The sequence below is a fragment of the Natator depressus genome, chromosome 28, assembly GCF_965152275.1.
Source record: "Natator depressus isolate rNatDep1 chromosome 28, rNatDep2.hap1, whole genome shotgun sequence".
Lineage (NCBI taxonomy): Eukaryota > Metazoa > Chordata > Testudines > Cheloniidae > Natator > Natator depressus.
This window is the reverse complement of record NC_134261.1, coordinates 3,067,361-3,084,449: the sequence shown is the minus strand read 5'-3', so window position 1 is coordinate 3,084,449 and position 17,089 is coordinate 3,067,361. Positions and strand designations below refer to the sequence as shown.

Genomic DNA, 17,089 nt, shown 5'->3' with positions numbered 1-17,089 from the left:
ATACCTGCTGCCCAGCACAACCTGGACCAGTGTGAGAACAACTGGGGATGAGACAATCTGTCGCCAAAGGGGGAACTTGGTGACTAACACTCGCTCTGCTGGTGTGGGGACAGTATAAATGTGATGCTCAGGGCCTGTCCAGAGCAGGAACATTGGTGTCGATTAGGACAGGTCAAAGGGGAAGGTGCGAGCTAACCCCAGCCCCTGGGCTATGTCAGCACATATAGTGGGGTGTTTACATTAGGATCGCTACCTCCAGCAGGCTGGAAAATCCTAGAGGAGACAAAGCCCAGGTCAATTTTAGCTCAGTGTAGCTACTTGAGGTCACCCCTATTTCCCCCACCTGGGGCTGATGGAAACTCCTGGCCAGAGGGACACACGCTCCCAAGACTCCCAGGAGAAAGGAGTTGGTAGAAAGGACCACGGGAGTCACCCCAGAGAAGGGCAATCTGTGAAAAGGCAAAAGAGGGCAACTCACCTGGGGGAGCTGAGAGAACAGGGTGATGCAAATGGTGCAAACAAACCAAAAGGTTGCTGTGTGGGAATTAGCAAATATGGTTTAAAAAAAAAAAAAACCCACCACCAAACAAAAAAAACTTCTCAGCCCTACACAAAGTTTTTGTGCTCTCTCTCTCTCCTGTGGAGACTCTGATGTCTATTCAGGTGTGAGCTGCGGATGAAACCTTTCCCGCACACCGAGCAGCGATAAGGTCTCTCGCCCGTGTGAATCCTCTGATGTATGATAAGGGCAGAGCTCACACTGAAGCCTTTCCCACACTCACAGCATTGATAAGGTGTCTCGCCTGTGTGGCTTGACTGATGGGCGCTAAGGTTTGATTTCTGACTGAACTGTTTCCCACACTCATAGCACTCATAGGGGCGCTCTCCTGTGTGGATCCTCTGATGTCTAGTAAGGTCTGACTTGACAGTGAATTTTTTCCTGCACTCACGGCATTCATAGGGTCTCTCTCCTGTGTGGATCCTCCGATGTGTAACAAGGGCTGACCTCTGCGTGAAAGTTTTCCCGCACTCAGAGCATTTATAGGGGATCTTTCCCAGGTGGATTCTCTGATGTCCAATAAGATCTGACTTGACAACGAAGCTTTTCCCGCACTCACAACACTTATACGGTCGCTCCCCTGCGTGGATCCTCTGATGTCTAATAAGGGCTGAGCTCTGAGTGAAGCTTTTCCCGCACTCGCAGCATTCATGGGGCCTCTCTCCTGTGTGGATCCTCTGATGATTAATTAGGTCTGAGTTGACAGTGAAGCTTTTCCCGCACTCGCAGCATTCATAGGGGCGCTCCCCTGTGTGGATCCTCTGATGTATAATAAGACCTGAGCTCCGAGTGAACTTTTTCCCGCACTCGCAGCATGTATAGGGGCGCTCTCCTGTGTGGGTCCTCTGGTGATTAATAAGAGCTGAGCTGTCAGTGAAGGATTTCCCACACTCACAGCACTCATAGGGTCGCTCTCCCGTGTGGATCCTCTGATGTCTAATAAGGGCAGAACTCAGAGTGAAGTTTTTCCCGCACTTGCCGCACTCGTGAGGTCTCTCTCCTGAGTGGATCCTGTGATGCCGAATAAGGTGAGAGCTCTGGCTGAAGCTTTTCCCACACACACGGCATCCATAGGGCCTCTCTCCCGTGTGGATTCGCTTGTGTTTCATAAGGTCTGAGTGGCTACTGAAGTGTTTCCCACACTCAGTGCATGTGTGTTTTCTTGTAGGTATTCCCTGCTGGGCTGTGATTTCCTTGGAGTCCTGGTGAGTCCCCTGACAATTAATGGATTTACCCACTTTCTCCCTGGGCTGGTTTCCCTGCTGCCTCTCTGGCCTGTGCTGGCTCTCACGGGCTTTCCCCTTCACACCACGCCTGGACACATTCCCTTTGGATCCTTGCGATAATCCCCCACGCGCTTCCCCTTGCTCAGCATCTTCCTGCTGCGGAGTCAGCTCCTCGTTCTCACTCACCATCCCAGCACCTGCTAGGACACAGGGAGAAACCTCAGAAACGGGTGGAAAAGGGGAAATCAAACCAAAATTAGAGCTGGAGAGACAGAAAAAAATCTAGTAGCTGAATGCTCCAAAACTCTTCTCCTTAGGGGAGAGAGGAGGGGAACAATTCTGCCTCCACATCCCATCAGGGAGGGAGCTGCTGCTGGGTGTCAGTCAGGATGGGTAGGAAGCCGTGAGCGATAGCTGCCCATAGGGTACAAGGCCTCCTGGGGATACTCCTGAACTCCGAGAGCTCCCAAGGCCTTTTTAGCGAGTCCCAGGTGTTTCCTTCAGCCACAGAGTGTATTTGAATTGGTTTAATGATCCCTCACCTGCGCAGGCGACTCTCAGGATCTCTCCTTCCTCAAAGCCCTGGAGATCCAGGACCCACAGCTCCTCCCCTCGTTCCAGCTGGGAGATCACATCAGGTTTGGAAACGGGAAACCCTGCTCAGGGGATAGAAAACAAGGGAGATCAGGGGAGTTCATGGGACATTTGTCACAAAGAGTCTATTACTTTAACCCCAGCCCATTTTAAAACAGTCAAATCCTGGGGGCAGCTCCTCAGGTGCTCAAAGCTGCAGGATGCCTGCGTATGAGGGATTTAACCATCCCCATCTCTGCTGGGAACACACACAGCCAGACACTGCTCATAGAATCATAGGGTTCATAGAATCATAGAATATCAGGGTTGGAAGGGACCCCAGAAGGTCATCTAGTCCAACCCCCTGCTCGAAGCAGGACCAATTCCCAGTTAAATCATCCCAGCCAGGGCTTTGTCAAGCCAGACCTTAAAAACCTCTAAGGAAGGAGATTCTACCACCTCCCTAGGTAACGCATTCCAGTGTTTCACCACCCTCTTAGTGAAAAAGTTTTTCCTAATATCCAATCTAAACCTCCCCCATTGCAACTTGAGACCATTACTCCTCGTTCTGTCATCTGCTACCATTGAGAACAGTCTAGAGCCATCCTCTTTGGAACCCCCTTTCAGGTAGTTGAAAGCAGCTATCAAATCCCCCCTCATTCTTCTCTTCTGCAGACTAAACAATCCCAGCTCCCTCAGCCTCTCTTCATAAGTCATGTGCTCTAGACCCCTAATCATTTTTGTTGCCCTTCGCTGGACTCTCTCCAATTTATCCACATCCTTCTTGTAGTGTGGGGCCCAAAACTGGACACAGTACTCCAGATGAGGCCTCACCAGTGTCGAATAGAGGGGAACGATCACATCCCTCGATCTGCTCGCTATGCCCCTACTTATACATCCCAAAATGCCATTGGCCTTCTTGGCAACAAGGGCACACTGTTGACTCATATCCAGCTTCTCGTCCACTGTCACCCCTAGGTCCTTTTCTGCAGAACTGCTGCCTAGCCATTCGGTCCCTAGTCTGTAGCGGTGCATTGGATTCTTCCATCCTAAGTGCAGGACCCTGCACTTATCCTTATTGAACCTCATCAGATTTCTTTTGGCAGAGACCTCAGGAGGTCACCTAGTCCAACCCCCTGCTCAAAGCAGGACCAACCCCCACTAAACCATCCCAGCCAGGGCTTTGTCAAGCTGGGCCTTAAAAACCTCTAAGGATGGAGATTCCACCCCCCCCCCCCCGGGGAACCCATTCCAGTGTTTCACCACCCTCCTCGTGAAATAGTTTTTCCTAATATCCAACCTAAACCTCCTCCACTGCAACTTGAGACCATTACTCCTTGTTCTGTCATCTGCTACCACTGAGAACAGCCGAGCTCCATTCTCTTTGGGACCCCCCTTCAGGTAGTTGCAGGCTGCTATCAAATCCCCCCTCACTTCTCTCTTCTGCAGACTAAACAAGCCCAGTTCCCTCAGCCTCTCCTCGTAAGTCATGTGCGCCAGCCCCCTAATCATTTTCGTTGCCCTCCGCTGGACTCTCTCCAATGTATCCACATCCTTTCTGTAGTGGGGGGCCCAAAACTCCAGGTGTGGCCTCACCAGTGCCGAATAGAGGGGAATAATCACTTCCCTCCATCTGCTGGCCATGCTCCTACTAATTGCCTACTAATGCAGCCCAATATGCCGTTGGCCATCTTGGCAATGCAGCTCCTAAAACACAGAGTCAGTAACTCCCTGTTCCAGGAAGTGAAGACTCCAGCCAGAGGGGAAGTCATCCTGGATCTGCTTTTGAATCACAGAGAGAAACCCAGAGACAATGGGAGAGGTGTAGGAAAGCCGGGACTGGTGAGCACGGACTGGAGGGATTCAGCGCAGGCAGGAAAAGGAGGGACTGGGGGTGTCACTGAACGTCGTATCCCAGGGCTTGTCTACACCTGAGACCCTGCGACTGTCCTGCTGTGGTGCGTCAGTGTAGACACTCGCTACAGCGACGGAAAAGGTTCTCCCATCAGCGTAGGCCATCCACCTCCGCGAGAGGCAGCGTATTTGGAGTCTCTTGAAATTAGCAGGGCACATTTTTCATGGGCATTCAGGGAAGGGTTAGTGGTTCAACGAGGGGGAGATTTGTTAAAGAGATACCTAAGATACAGCCCTCCCAACCCCTTTGGCAGCTGTTTTACAAAATCATCTTCCTCTTGTCATATTTTCTTACCCACAGCTGGGGCTGAAACGACGGTTCTCATTGTCCCCGGACTGATTTCTGTCACTTGGCATTTATCTCAGGTAGTACGTAGCCCCCACTGCCTCTTTGACTTGGCTCAAGAGGGTCTATGCTGCGGCCATTGAACCTAAACCACACCCATGAATCTGAGACGGAGCCCGACCGCTGATAGTTTCAGACAACGTGTGCTGTCCCTTTTTCTTGCATTCTGCAGAAGTTCCTCTTGGAAGTTTTCCCCCCTGACTCCAAAATATGTGGGTTCAGAGTCCTATTTTAAAGTGCTCTAAAGTCCACATGCAGAGTTTTGCCCAGTCTGTACTTACAAGTTTTGCCAGCATAGCACTGGCAGTTAGGGGTGTAAAAATCACACCGCTAACCATCACAGCCGTGCCAGGAAAAGGTGTAAGGCAGACACAGTTATAGTGGCAAAAAGTCCATTTAAAAAAAAAATCCGGGTAGAATACCCATAAAGTACATTAATGCAGAGTTAAGGTTGCCCAGTGCGGCCTCATGTACTTCCAGCATGTAGATGGGAGCAAAACTTAAACCTCTGAAAACTAGAAAACGATGCCATTCCTGCAACACAACCTTAACTCTGCCCTTCTCTAATCCTTGAGTAGGCACTAGCCACTGGAAACAGTTCAGTAAGATTGGTGCAAAGGTTTACAAACTACGAAGGTCAGTGGCATCTTCTCCATCTCAGGAAGTCTTCAGGTCAAGACTGGATTCCTTTCTGGAAGATGATTTAATCAAACACAAGGGATTCAGCTCAACTTGGCAGTATCTGGATGAAATTCTGTGGCCTGTGTTATACAGCAGGCCAAATTAGATGTTCCAATAGTCCTTTCTGGCCACAAAACCCGTGAATCTACAATAGACACAAGGAAGGACTAAGAGAACCTGTCAGCGTTTGTGTGGTGTTGCACAGATGGGAACACCGGCATTTACCCGCATGCCCTCCAGCTGCGTGCAGCACTGCCGTAATTGAAAGGTGGAGGGATTAGTTGGAGCAGCTTGGCAGAGCTGTGACTGTGGGATGAAGAGAGGTACATGTGAACCCTGAGGGACCAAGCGTGCCTCATTTCCGTGCTGTGTTTGTAGGTTGTGCCAGTGAAGGTGCACCAGGGCATGGTCTTGTCACGGAGATTGCCAGCAGCCTGGGGGCGTACTTCTAGCAGACTCCAAGGTTGAACAATGGCAAAGTGAAGACAATGACTCAGAAGGAAACCTCACGGGGAGGGGCGGGGAGGGGAGTGTGTAGCGAGGAGGCCTGGCCTCCCTCAGAGCTAGACCCGGAAGGACCATAACCCGCCCTTTGGGCTTCAGAATCAGGAAAGCCATGCCCACCCCACCGGACGTGGAGGGGCAGGACAGGAAGCGGAAGTACAAAAGGATGGCCATTATTTGCGCTGGAGTTGCCAAGGGAGATGGATGCTTCCCCCCTGTTGCCGGAGCAGGACGTTGATGAAGAGCTCCCAGGATGCCTGGCCAGAGCTCCCAGGGCCGCTGGCTCAGCAAGGTGCTGACAAACGTCTGGGGCTACCGCTGACCACCCATCCTGGGGAGACAGAGGACACCTACAGCATGGAGGTACCAGACTATGGGGAGGTAGGAAGTAGCCCAGGGAAACTACACGACCGTCTGGTTGGGCCTTGGCCTGACAGGTTGGCGTGTTGTGGGTGGATCCCCGCTGACCCGGTGGTGCAACACCCCACCACTGATAGGGCCCTGAGCTGGGACCCGGTGGAGCAGGGTTGGCCTGGGTCCCCCTACCACCTCACCCCTGGGGTGGCAGCCTCCCCACATTTGGCCAGAAGGCCTATGTCTGGTGCTTGCCCTTGCCAGAGCCCCTAACTGCCTGCTAGCCCACCCTGACTAAGGGCCTGGGCTCATAGACTGTGGTCCTCTGCCCTGTTTGCAAGCCAGACCCCCTAACTGCTTGCTGCCCTGCTCTGCCTGAGGGCAGGTGTTCACAGACTCACTATTGCTCAGCCAGGATCAAGTGGACTGAGCAGTCTAAAGACTGCTAATTCCCCACTAATTGACTGCACTGCTAAGGGCTGGACAGCGCGGAAACATGGCCTCCCCCAGGGCTAGACCCAGAGAGATGGGTCTTGCAGAGTGGTATTGGTTTGCAAGTCTGAGCTGGTGAGCGTGGAGTAGGCTCAGTGTTTGAGTGCTGAAGCTTCGGTTTGTTACGCTGGACCTAAATCCAAATTTGGCTTTAGCAAAGAGACGTTGTTAGACTTTGTGCAGTACCCAGAGTGTTCTGTAGCAGGAAGTACATGCTAGTGTGTGTGTTATTGTGGGGTGTTGCGAACCTTAACTCTGCATTTCCCCCTCTAAGAACTGAGGGGACAGGAATCCTTACCCAGCGAGGTCACATTCTCATAGGTCTCCTGCATGACGTCTCTGTAGAGGGCTCTCTGAGCGGGGTCCAGCAGAGCCCCCTCTTCCCTGGTGAAATACACCGCCACCTCCTCGAAGGTCACCGGCCCCTGAAAGAGCAAGAGTCCCACACTCAGTGCCTGCTGCCCCACTCACAGCCCCACTAGTCCTAGGGGAGAGGAGCATAAGAACAGCCATACTGGGCCAGGCCAAAGGTCCATCTAGCCCAGTGTCCTGCCTTCCGACAGTGGCCAATGCCAGGTGCCCCAGAGGGAATGAACAGAACAGGTCATCAGCAAGTGATCCATCCCCTGTTGCCCATTCCCAGCTTCTGGCAAACAGAGCTAGAGACACCGTCCCTGCCCATCCTGGCTAATAGCCACTGATGGACCTGTCCTCCATGAACTTCTCCAGTTCTTTTTAGAACCCTGCTCTAGTCTTGGCCTTCACAACATCCTCTGGCAAAGAGTCCCACAGGTTGACTGCGCGTTGTGTGAAGAAATACTTCCCTTTGTCTGTTTTAAACCTGCTGCCTATTGATTTCATTGGGTGACCCCTAGTTCTTGTGTTATGAGAAGGCGTAAATAACACTTCCTTATTTACTTTCTCCAAGCCCGTCATGATTTTATAGACCTTTATCATATCTCCCCTTACCCATCTCTTTTCCAAGCTGAAAAGTCCCAGTCTTATGATCATAGAATCATAGAATATCAGGGTTGGAAGGGACATCAGGAGGTGTCTAGTCCAACCCCCTGCTCAAAGCAGGACCAATCCCCAATTAAATCATCCCAGCCAGGGCTTAGTCAAGCCTGACCTTAAAAACTTCTAAGGAAGGAGATTCCACCACCTCCCTAGGTTCCAGTGTTTCACCACCCTCCTAGTGAAACATTCCAGGGTTTCACCACCCTCCTAGTAAAAAAGTTTTTCCTAATATCCAACCTAAACCTCCCCCACTGCAACTTGAGACCATTACTCCTCGTTCTGTCATCAGCTACCACTGAGAACAGTCTAGATCCATCCTCTTTGGAACGCCCTTTCAGCTATCAAATCCCCCCTCATTCTTCTCTTCCGCAGACTAAACAATCCCAGTTCCCTCAGCCTCTCCTCATAAGTCATGTGTTCCAGTCCCCTAATCATTTTTATTGCCCTCCGCTGGACTCTTTCCAATTTTTCCACATCCTTCTTGTAGTGTGGGGCCCAAAACTGGATACAGTACTCCAGATGAGGCCTCACCAATGTCGAGCAGAGGGGAACGATCACGTCCCTCGATCTCCTGGCAATGCCCCCACTTATACATCCCAAAATGCCATTGGCCTTCTTGGCAACAAGGGCACAGTGTTGACTCATATCCAGCTTCTCATCCACTGTAACCCCTAGGTCCTTTTCTGCAGAACTGCTGCCGAGCCATTCGGTCCCTAGTCTGTAGCGGTGCATGGGATTCTTCCGTCGTAAGTGCAGGACTCTGCATTTGTCCTTGTTGAACCTCATCAGTTTTCTTTTGGCCCAATCCTCTAATTTGTCTAGGGCCCTCTGTATCCTATCCCTACCCTCCAGCGTATCTACCTCTCCTCCCAGTTTAGTGTCATCTGCAAACTTGCTGAGGGTGCAATCCACACTATCCTCCAGATCATTTATGAAGATATTGAACAAAACCGGCCCCAGGACCGACCCTTGGGGCACTCCACTTGATACCGGCTGCCAACTAGACATGGAGCCATTGATCACTACCCATTGAACCCGACAATCTAGCCAACTTTCTATCCATCTTATAGTCCATTCATCCAGCCCATCTTTAACTTGCTGGCAAGAATACTGTGGGAGACCGTGTCAAAAGCTTTGCTAAAGTCAAGGAACAACACGTCCACTGCTTTCCCCTCATCCACAGAGGCAGTTATCTCGTCATAGAAGGCAATTAGATTACTCAGGCATGATTTGCCCTTGGTGAATCCATGCTGACTGTTCCTGATCACTTTCCTCTCCTCTAAGTGCTTCGGAATTGATTCCTTGAGGACCTGCTCCATGATTTTTCCAGGGACTGAGGTAAGGCTGACTGGCCTGTAGTTCCCAGGATCCTCCTTCTTCCCTTTTTTAAAGATGGGCACTACATTAGCCTTTTTCTAGTTGTCCGGGACCTCCCCCGATCGCCATGAGTTTTCAAAGATAATGGCCAATTGGTCTGCAGTCACATCCACCAACTCCTTTAGCACTCTCAGATGCAGCACATCCTCATACTGAAGCTGTTCCATACCCCTAATAATTTTTGTTGCCCTTTTCTGAACCTTTCCCAATTCCAATATATCTTTTTTGAGATGTGGCAACCACATCTGCATGCAGTATTCAAGGTGTGGGGGTACCATGGATTTACACAGAGGCAACATGATATTTTCTGCCTTATTATCTATCCCTTTCCTAATGATTACCAACGTTCGGTTGGCTTCTTTGACTGCCGCTGCACATTGAGTGGATGTTTTCAGAGAACTATCCACCATGACTCCAAGATCTCTTTCTTGAGTGGCAACAGCTAATTTAGACCCCGTCATTGTATATGTATAGTTGGGATTATGTTTTCCAATGTGCATTACTTTGCATTTATCAATATTGAATGTCATCTGCCATTTTGTTGCCCAGTCACCCAGTTTTGAGAGAGCCCTTTGTAGCTCTTCACAGTTTGCCTGGGTCTTAAATATCTTGAGTAGTTTTGTATCATTTGCAAATTTTGCCACCTCACTGTTTACAACTTTTCCCAGATCATTTATGAATATGTTGAATAGGACCGGTCCCAGAACAGACCCCTGGGGGACACCACTATTTACCTCTCTCCATTCTGAAAACTGACCATTTATACTACCCTTTGTTTCCTATCTTTTAACCAGTTACCGATCCATGAGAGCACCTTCCCTCCTATCCCGTGACAGCTTACTTTGTGTAAGAGCCTTTGGTGAGGGACCTTGTCAACGGCTTTCTGAAAATCTAAGCACACTATATTCACTGGATCCCCTTGGTCCACATGCTTGTTGACCCCCTCAAAGAATTCTAGCAGATTGGTGAGGCATGATTTCCCTTTACTAAAACCATGTTGACTCTTCCCCAACAAATTATATTCATCTGTGTCTGACAATTTTATTCTTTTACTAGAGTTTCAACCACTTTGCCCGGTACTGATGTCAGGCTTACCGGCCTGTAATTGCCGGGATCATCTCTGGATCCCTTTTTAAAAATTGGGGTCACATTAGCCACCCTCCAGTCATTTGGTCCAGAAGCTGATTTAAATGACAGGTCACAGACTACAATTAGTAGTTCTAGTTAGTAGCAATTTCACATTTGAGTCCTTCAGAACTTTTGGGTGAAAACCATCTGGTCCTGGTGACTTATTTACTGTTTAGTTTATCAATTTGTTCCAAAACCTCCCTTAATGGCACCTCAATCTGGGACAGTTCCTCAGATTTGTCACCTAAAAAGAATGGCTCAGGTTTGGGAATCTCCCTCACATCTTCAGCCGTGAAGACGGATCCAAAGAATTCATTTAGTTTCTCCGCAATGGCCTTATCGTCCTGGAGTGCTCCTTTAGCACCTTGATCGTCCAGTGGCCCCACGGGTTGTTTAGCAGCCTTCCTGCTTCTGATGTACTTAAAGAAATATTTACTATTACTTTTTGAGGCTTTGTCTAGCTGTTCTTCAAATTCTTTTTTGGCTTTCCTAATTATATTTGTACACTTCACTTGCCAGAGTTTATGCTCCTTTCTGTTTTCCTCACTAGGATTTCACTTCCACTTTTTAAAGGATGACTTTTTCCCTCTCACTGCTTCTTTTACTTGGTTGTTTAGCCACGGCGGCTCTTTTTTGGTTCTTTTACTATGTTTTTTTAATTTGGGGTGTACATTGAAGTTGAGCCTCTATGATGGGGTCTTTAAAAGGTGTCCATGCAGCTTGCAGGGATTTCACTTTTGGCACCGTACCCTTTAATTTTTGTTTCACTAACCTCCTCATTTTTGTGTCGTCCCCCTTTCTGAAATTAAATGCTACAGTGTTGGGCTGCTGATGTGTTTTCCCCACCACAGGAATGTTAAATGTAATTATATTATGGTCACTATTACCAAAGAGTCCAGCTATATTCACCTCTTGCACCAGATCCTGTGCTCCACTTAGGACTAAATCAAGAATTGCCTCTTCTCTGGTGGGTTCCAGGACCAGCTGCTCCAAGAAGCAGCCATTTAACGTGTCAAGAAACTTTATCTCTGCATCCCGTCCTGAGGTGACACGTACCCAGTCAATACGGGGATAACTGAAACCCCCCATTATTATTATTGAGTTTATTTTAATAGCCTCTCTAATCTCCCTGAGCATTTCACAGTCACTATCACGATCCTGGCCAGGTGGTCGGTGACATGTCCCTACTGCTATATTCTCATTACTCGAGCATGGAATTACTATCCAGAGCGATTCTATGGTACAGTTTGGTTCACTTAAGATTTTTACTTCATTTGATTCTACGCTTTCTTTCACATCTAGTGCCACTCCCCCACCCGCACGACCTGTTCTGTCCTGCCGATATATTTTGTACCCTGGTATTATTGTGTCCCATTGATTATCCTCATTCCACCAAGTTTCTGTGATGCCTGTTATATCAATATCCTCATTTAATACAAGGCACTCTACTTCACCCATCTTATTATTTAGACTCCTAGCACTGGTATATAAGCACTTTAAAAAGTGTCACTTTTTAGCTGTCTGCCATTATATGATGTAATTGAAAGGGTCTCTTTTTTTCATTTGACTCTCTCATCAGATCCTACCTGTATTTTATTACCTTTCATCCTCTCCTCCTTACTAGGACATAGAGAATCTCCATTAATAGATCCTCCCCTAAGGGATGTCTCTGTCCGACCACATGCTCAGAGCATCCAGGAAACACCAGGGTGAGGGGATGAAGAGAGAGCCCCTCCTCTCTCCCAGCAGATCCATCACACACTGACTAGCCACAGACTGATACAGGAGCTGGATCCCCTAGCAGGGTCCAGGGAGAGCTCCCTGGTAGGGAGCCCAACACCCTCCGCATTGTATGGAGCTGGATATGAAGGGAGGGGAATCTCCCCAAACCTGACTGGTGGGGGCCCCCTTCATAAGTCACGGCACCCACTGGTTAGTCGGGTCAGGCACCAGCACTGGGAGTCTGGTCAGTTTTCCTAGCCCCATGTAGGTGGGTTATTTCCTGTTCCACAAATCAGGGCATTTCCACCTCCGAACTCAAGGGTCTGTTCCTAGAATCTAGGCCACTTATTAAACTAGTCCTGGCAGCTTTGCCACTCCCTGGCCTCCTCCCTTTCTTCACCCTGTGCATTTCCTGCTCCGCTCCAACCCAGACGGTGCAAACCTTCCCCTCTCCGGGGTATTTGCTGTCCCTCTCCCTCCTGCAGGACCCCACCAGCAACTCCCCAATAATCCCTACCTGAACGGGCTCCTCTGCAGCCATTTCTCTCCCCTGTCCCGTGGGAGGACGGGATGAACTGGAGGGAAACATGGACGTCATTCTGCGGCCTGGCTGGATGAGAAGGGCAGTTGTGGGGGTTTCAGAACAGGCTTTAGTGAATTTCACATCACGCTTCCCCCAGGCCCTTTCGCTGCAGACAGACTCCCTACATTCTGCCATGTTGGTAAAATACTTGATCTCTTTATTCCAGTGTAGACCTGGCCCCTCCTGCCAGGCTAAACCCACAGAGAGATTTTTCAGCCTCCCCAGTAACAAATTCTCTGAATTAAATGCTAGAAAAGAGCAGAACCAAAGGGACTGGGCAGGCTCCATGGGGGACACTGACTCCTCCCTTCCTCCCGCCCCCGGCCCTGTTGTTGGCAGAGAAGGGACATCCCCCATCCCCACCCCAGAGTCAGCCTGTCTCAGGGCTCCCCACACAGCCCCCGATCCCTGACCCAGGGCAACGATTTCCCACGTAAACAAACACAAATTAGTGCAGATAAAATGGGTGGGGAAACCCCCCCAAATGGGAGGAGATTTTAAATGGACATTTGAGATTTATGGAGAGACCAGGGGGGGATGAGGAGAGACGAGAGCGCGGATCATTTGAGGGGAAAGGGGGGGAATCGCCCCGGAGTTTGCAGCCACGTGTGAGATGCTGAGAGAGAAAAGGGGCAGAACCGGAGGGAATTTGTATCCGGGCTGAGAGGCAAGTGGCACAAACAGGGACAGGATCCAATTAACCCCCCCCTTCCCCCGCCCGCCACTTCCCCCCCGGGAATTCAACCCCCCCCCGACCTTCCCCCCCCGCAACTCCGGCTTCTCCCCCCCCCCGCCCGGCACCCCCCAGGGGACCCCCCGCCGGGCCCCAGTCTCTGCCCCCCCATCCCAGCGGGCCGGGGGCAGATCCTGGCGGCGGCTCCGCTGGGGCTGAGGCGGCTCCGAGGCTTCTCCCCGGTTCCCGGGGGCAGAGAGTCGGTTTCCGGCCCCCCCCCCGGGGTCTCTCACTCACCGGGGGGCTCCGGCTGGGGGCGGGCAGAGCCCGGGGCTGCCCAGGGGGCTGGTCCCGGCTGGAGAAACCCCCCCCCCGGCCGGGCACGGGGGGGTTAATGACGGGCCCCCCAGCAGGGACCCCGGGGGGGAGCCGCAGCTGCCCAGCCCGGGCTCCCGGGTCCCACGGAGGCAGCAGCAGCGTCTGGCCCGGGCCCGAGCCCCGCCCCCAGGAGCTGCCCCGCCCCCGGGCCGTGCCCGAGCCCCGCCCCCAGGAGCTGCCCCGCCCCCGCGCCGTGCCCGAGCCACGCCCCCAGGAGCTGCCCCGCCCCCGCGCCGTGCCCGAGCCCCGCCCCCAGGAGCTGCCCCGCCCCCGGGCTCTGGGCTTTGTTCTCCCGGCCCCGCCCCCCCAGCTGCTCCAGCGCGGCCCGGGCCTGGGGTGGGGCGAGCGGGGCCAGGCGACCAGGGCGGAGCCGCAGATTGGCCGGGCTCCAGATACAAAATGTCTCTGCAGCCGGAATAATGGGGCGGTGCGGGATCGGGCCCAGGGTCTCCTGCCCCTGCCCCTCTCCCCCCAGGATCGGGCCCGGGGACCCCTGCCCCTGCCCCTCTCCCCCCGCAGGATCGGGCCCGGGGACTCCTGCCCCTGCCCCTCTCCCCCCAGGATCGGGCCCGGTGACTCCAGTCCCTGCCCCTCCCCCCGCAGGATCGGGCCCGGGGGCTCCAGCCCCTGTCCCTCTCCCCCCAGGATCGGGCCCGGTGACTCCAGCCCCTGCCCCTCTCCCCCCAGGATCGGGCCCGGGGACTCCTGCCCCTCCCCCGCAGGATCGGGCCCGGGGACTCCAGCCGGAGCAGGGTCAGCCTCACACACGTGGTCAGTCACCTCTGCTGAAGCTGCAGCAGCTGCCCTGGCCGGGGGAGGATGAAAATCTGTTCACCCCCCCCCCCCGAGCTGAATTCCAGCGGATCCAGTGCGCAGAAGGGTCTGGCTTGTTCCCCACCGGGAGCCGGGAGCCTCAGGCTGTGCTGCTTGACGCCTGTGGGTGACTTTCCGCCAGGGGCTCCTCTGAACCCAGGTTTAGCCTGGGTGCACCCAGCTAGATGGATAATCCAACCAACTGATGCCCCTGGCTTTGTTCCTGGACCTCCCCTGAAGCCGTGTGCCAATGCATCTCGGTCATTCTTTGATGTTTCTGTGACAACCTCTGGCTTTTTTCTAGCATGAGAAATAATTTGTCAGGTCCTAACTTTTCACTTTGGGGCCGGTCTGCAGGCCGGCTCTATTCTCCACCCCTCGCCGTCTTCATAAGTCCAGCCTGGATATCTTCTAAAAGAGATCGTCTAGCCTAGGCCGACGTTCTGGGTTCGATGGAGATATTATTGGGTGTGGTACTACGGCCCGCGTTAGACACAAGGTCAGACTAGGTGAGCGTAATGGTTAGAGATTTACGCGGATGCAAATTTTCTATCCACGTCCGAGCCGCAGAAATGGTCCGTGGATATAAAGCGGATAGCTGCAGATTGGCAGGGCTCTAGATACAAAGTTTGTATCCGCGTCCGAGCCGCGAACCTCAGTGTTAGGGAAGTTGTGCGTTCCCTGCTGCCAGGCCCCCACCAGTGCGACGTGCCAGGCTTGGCGCACCGCGATGGCTGGCTGCTGGCGTGGCTCCTAATGTGCCCTGCTGACTGGGGGATGCAGTGGCCACCCCAGTGGCAAAGCCCAGCCCAGTCCCAGTGCCCCGGATGCACTGACAGAGAGATGCCCCAAACCACACTAGCCTACATGCCCCTCCTGCAGGGTGGGACTGGCCTGGGCTGGCGGCTGCTGTGTCCCACTTGCCGGGAGCTGATGTGGGTGGTCGTGTCCACACCGCGATTGAAGCTGGCTGCCCCCATCCGCTGACAGGCTCGCTGTGGGGCTGTGTCTGGGCCAGCTGAGCCCCAAGCTCTGAGAGCCCCGAGGGGGGAGGGACTCAGAGACCCACATGTTACAGCCCCCGGCTGCCAAGCCGGGCCAGCAAAGCATTTAATTGCAGTGTGGATGTACCCCAGAGAGCTCAGCGGGGCTGATGAGGAGGCTCCAAGGTAGGGACTACTGGGGACGGGAGCCGCAAATTGGGAGCATCTCCACCTGACCCCCTCCTCCCCAAGCAGCCACTTGTGGGGGGCAGGGCCACCTAGGTGGGGCAGCTGCTAGGATCAGCAGGAGGGTCCCTGGGGCTGGAGGTATGGGAGGGAGTTAGGGGTGCAGGAGTAAAGTACAGGTTGGGGGGCAGGGGACTGGGGTGCAGGAGGGGGTGGACGGCTCCGGCTGGGGGTGTGGGCTCTGGGGTGGGGCCAGGGATTAGGGGTCCAGGAGGGGGCTCTGCTGTGGGGAGTGGGACCAAGAGGTTTGGAGTGTGAGAGGAGGCTCCAGGCTGAGGCTGGGAGTTGGGGTGCGGGAGGGGGTACAGGCTGTGGGTGCAGGCTCTGGCATGGGGTCAGAAATGAGGGATTCAGGGTGCAGGAGGGGGCTCCGGGCTGGCGCTGAGTAATTTGGAGTGCGGGAGGGTTAGGGTTAGGGACCCTAGAGGCTACAAAGCTGGCTGTCGATCCTGATTAGACCTGAGAGGCACAGCATTTAGGTGGTAGTTTGTCTTCACAGCAGACTTCGCCCAGGTTTTCACCTGTGTGTTGCTCTAGAATCATAGAATATCAGGGTTGGAAGGGACCTCAGGAGGTCATCTAGTCCCACCCCCTGCTCAAAGCAGGACCAATCCCCAATTTTTGCCCCAAATGGCCCCCTCAAGGATTGAACTGACAACCCTGGGTTTAGCAGGCCAATCCATGCTCAAACCACTGAGCTACCCCTCCCCCAGGGTTGGAAGGGACCTCAGGAGGTATCTAGTCCAGCCCCCTGCTCAAAGCAGGACCAACCCCAACTAAATCATCCCAGCCAGGGCTTTGTCAAGCCTGACCTTAAAAACCGCTAAGCAAGGAGTTTCCACCCCCTCCCCGGGGAGCCCCTTCCAGCGCTTCCCCACCCTCCTGACCCGCCTCCTGTCCACAGATTACATGCTGCCAGCTGGGCTTGGTGGGGCTTTAAATCCCGGTGCCTGGCCTGGCTCGGGGGTGAGAATCCTGGTGCAGGGAACCCCCCTGCCCCCTCCCCCAACACACGCACACACTTCGCAAGGAGGACGCAGGCTAAACCACTCAGTTGCTCTCAGCCCCCCAAGTGCCTTCCCACGACTCCCCCTGCACCCTCATCACCGCAGCCTCCCTTTTCTCCCCCTCTGGTGCACACAGGAGACAGCAGTGCCATGCCCCGAATGTGGAGTCACACCATTTCCAACCCATCATGCCCAGCAGGGAGAGAGACAAGGTCTCCCTCGGTCCACTGAGACGGACTCACCCCATGGCACAGCACAGAGAACTGGGGGATCTTCCCCCCATATGCCCTAGAGACACAAACGGGAGGGCACAGCACCAGTAACCTGAGTCTGGATTTGCAGTGTGGCCACTCGCACCCAGGCTAGGCTAAACAGAGTGCCGATCACCGCGGCCAACTGCAAACAAGGCATGCCAGTGCTGACTAGAATATGGTGGTTAGCATATAACTATAACTCATATTAATAATATGTATTATCCGCACCATATATATGTATTAAGCACCAATAACATTA

The 17,089-nt window shown here is 53.1% G+C and overlaps 1 protein-coding gene across 4 annotated transcripts in view; it reads right to left on the bottom strand.

Annotated features, from left to right (window-relative positions):
* The window catches only part of LOC141979015 (uncharacterized), a 37,025-nt gene extending 23,562 nt beyond the window's left edge, over positions 1-13,463 (bottom strand). Inside the window, exons 1-5 of one of the 4 annotated variants that reach the window (XR_012636466.1) lie at positions 13,447-13,463; positions 12,411-12,503; positions 6,948-7,074; positions 2,328-2,441; positions 479-1,985 (exon numbers count right to left, since the gene is read on the bottom strand). Coding sequence is in view for 1 of the 4 variants with exons in the window: in XM_074941471.1 (XP_074797572.1) it covers positions 675-1,985; positions 2,328-2,441; positions 6,948-7,074; positions 12,411-12,611 (1,753 nt within the window). In the remaining 3 variants the exon portion in view is untranslated. Of the gene's footprint in view, positions 1-478; positions 1,986-2,327; positions 2,442-6,947; positions 7,075-12,410; positions 12,657-13,446 lie in introns of those variants that run through there. The other 3 variants (XR_012636464.1, XR_012636465.1, XM_074941471.1) reach the window with 3 other exon arrangements.
* Positions 13,464-17,089: the final 3,626 nt, after the last annotated feature.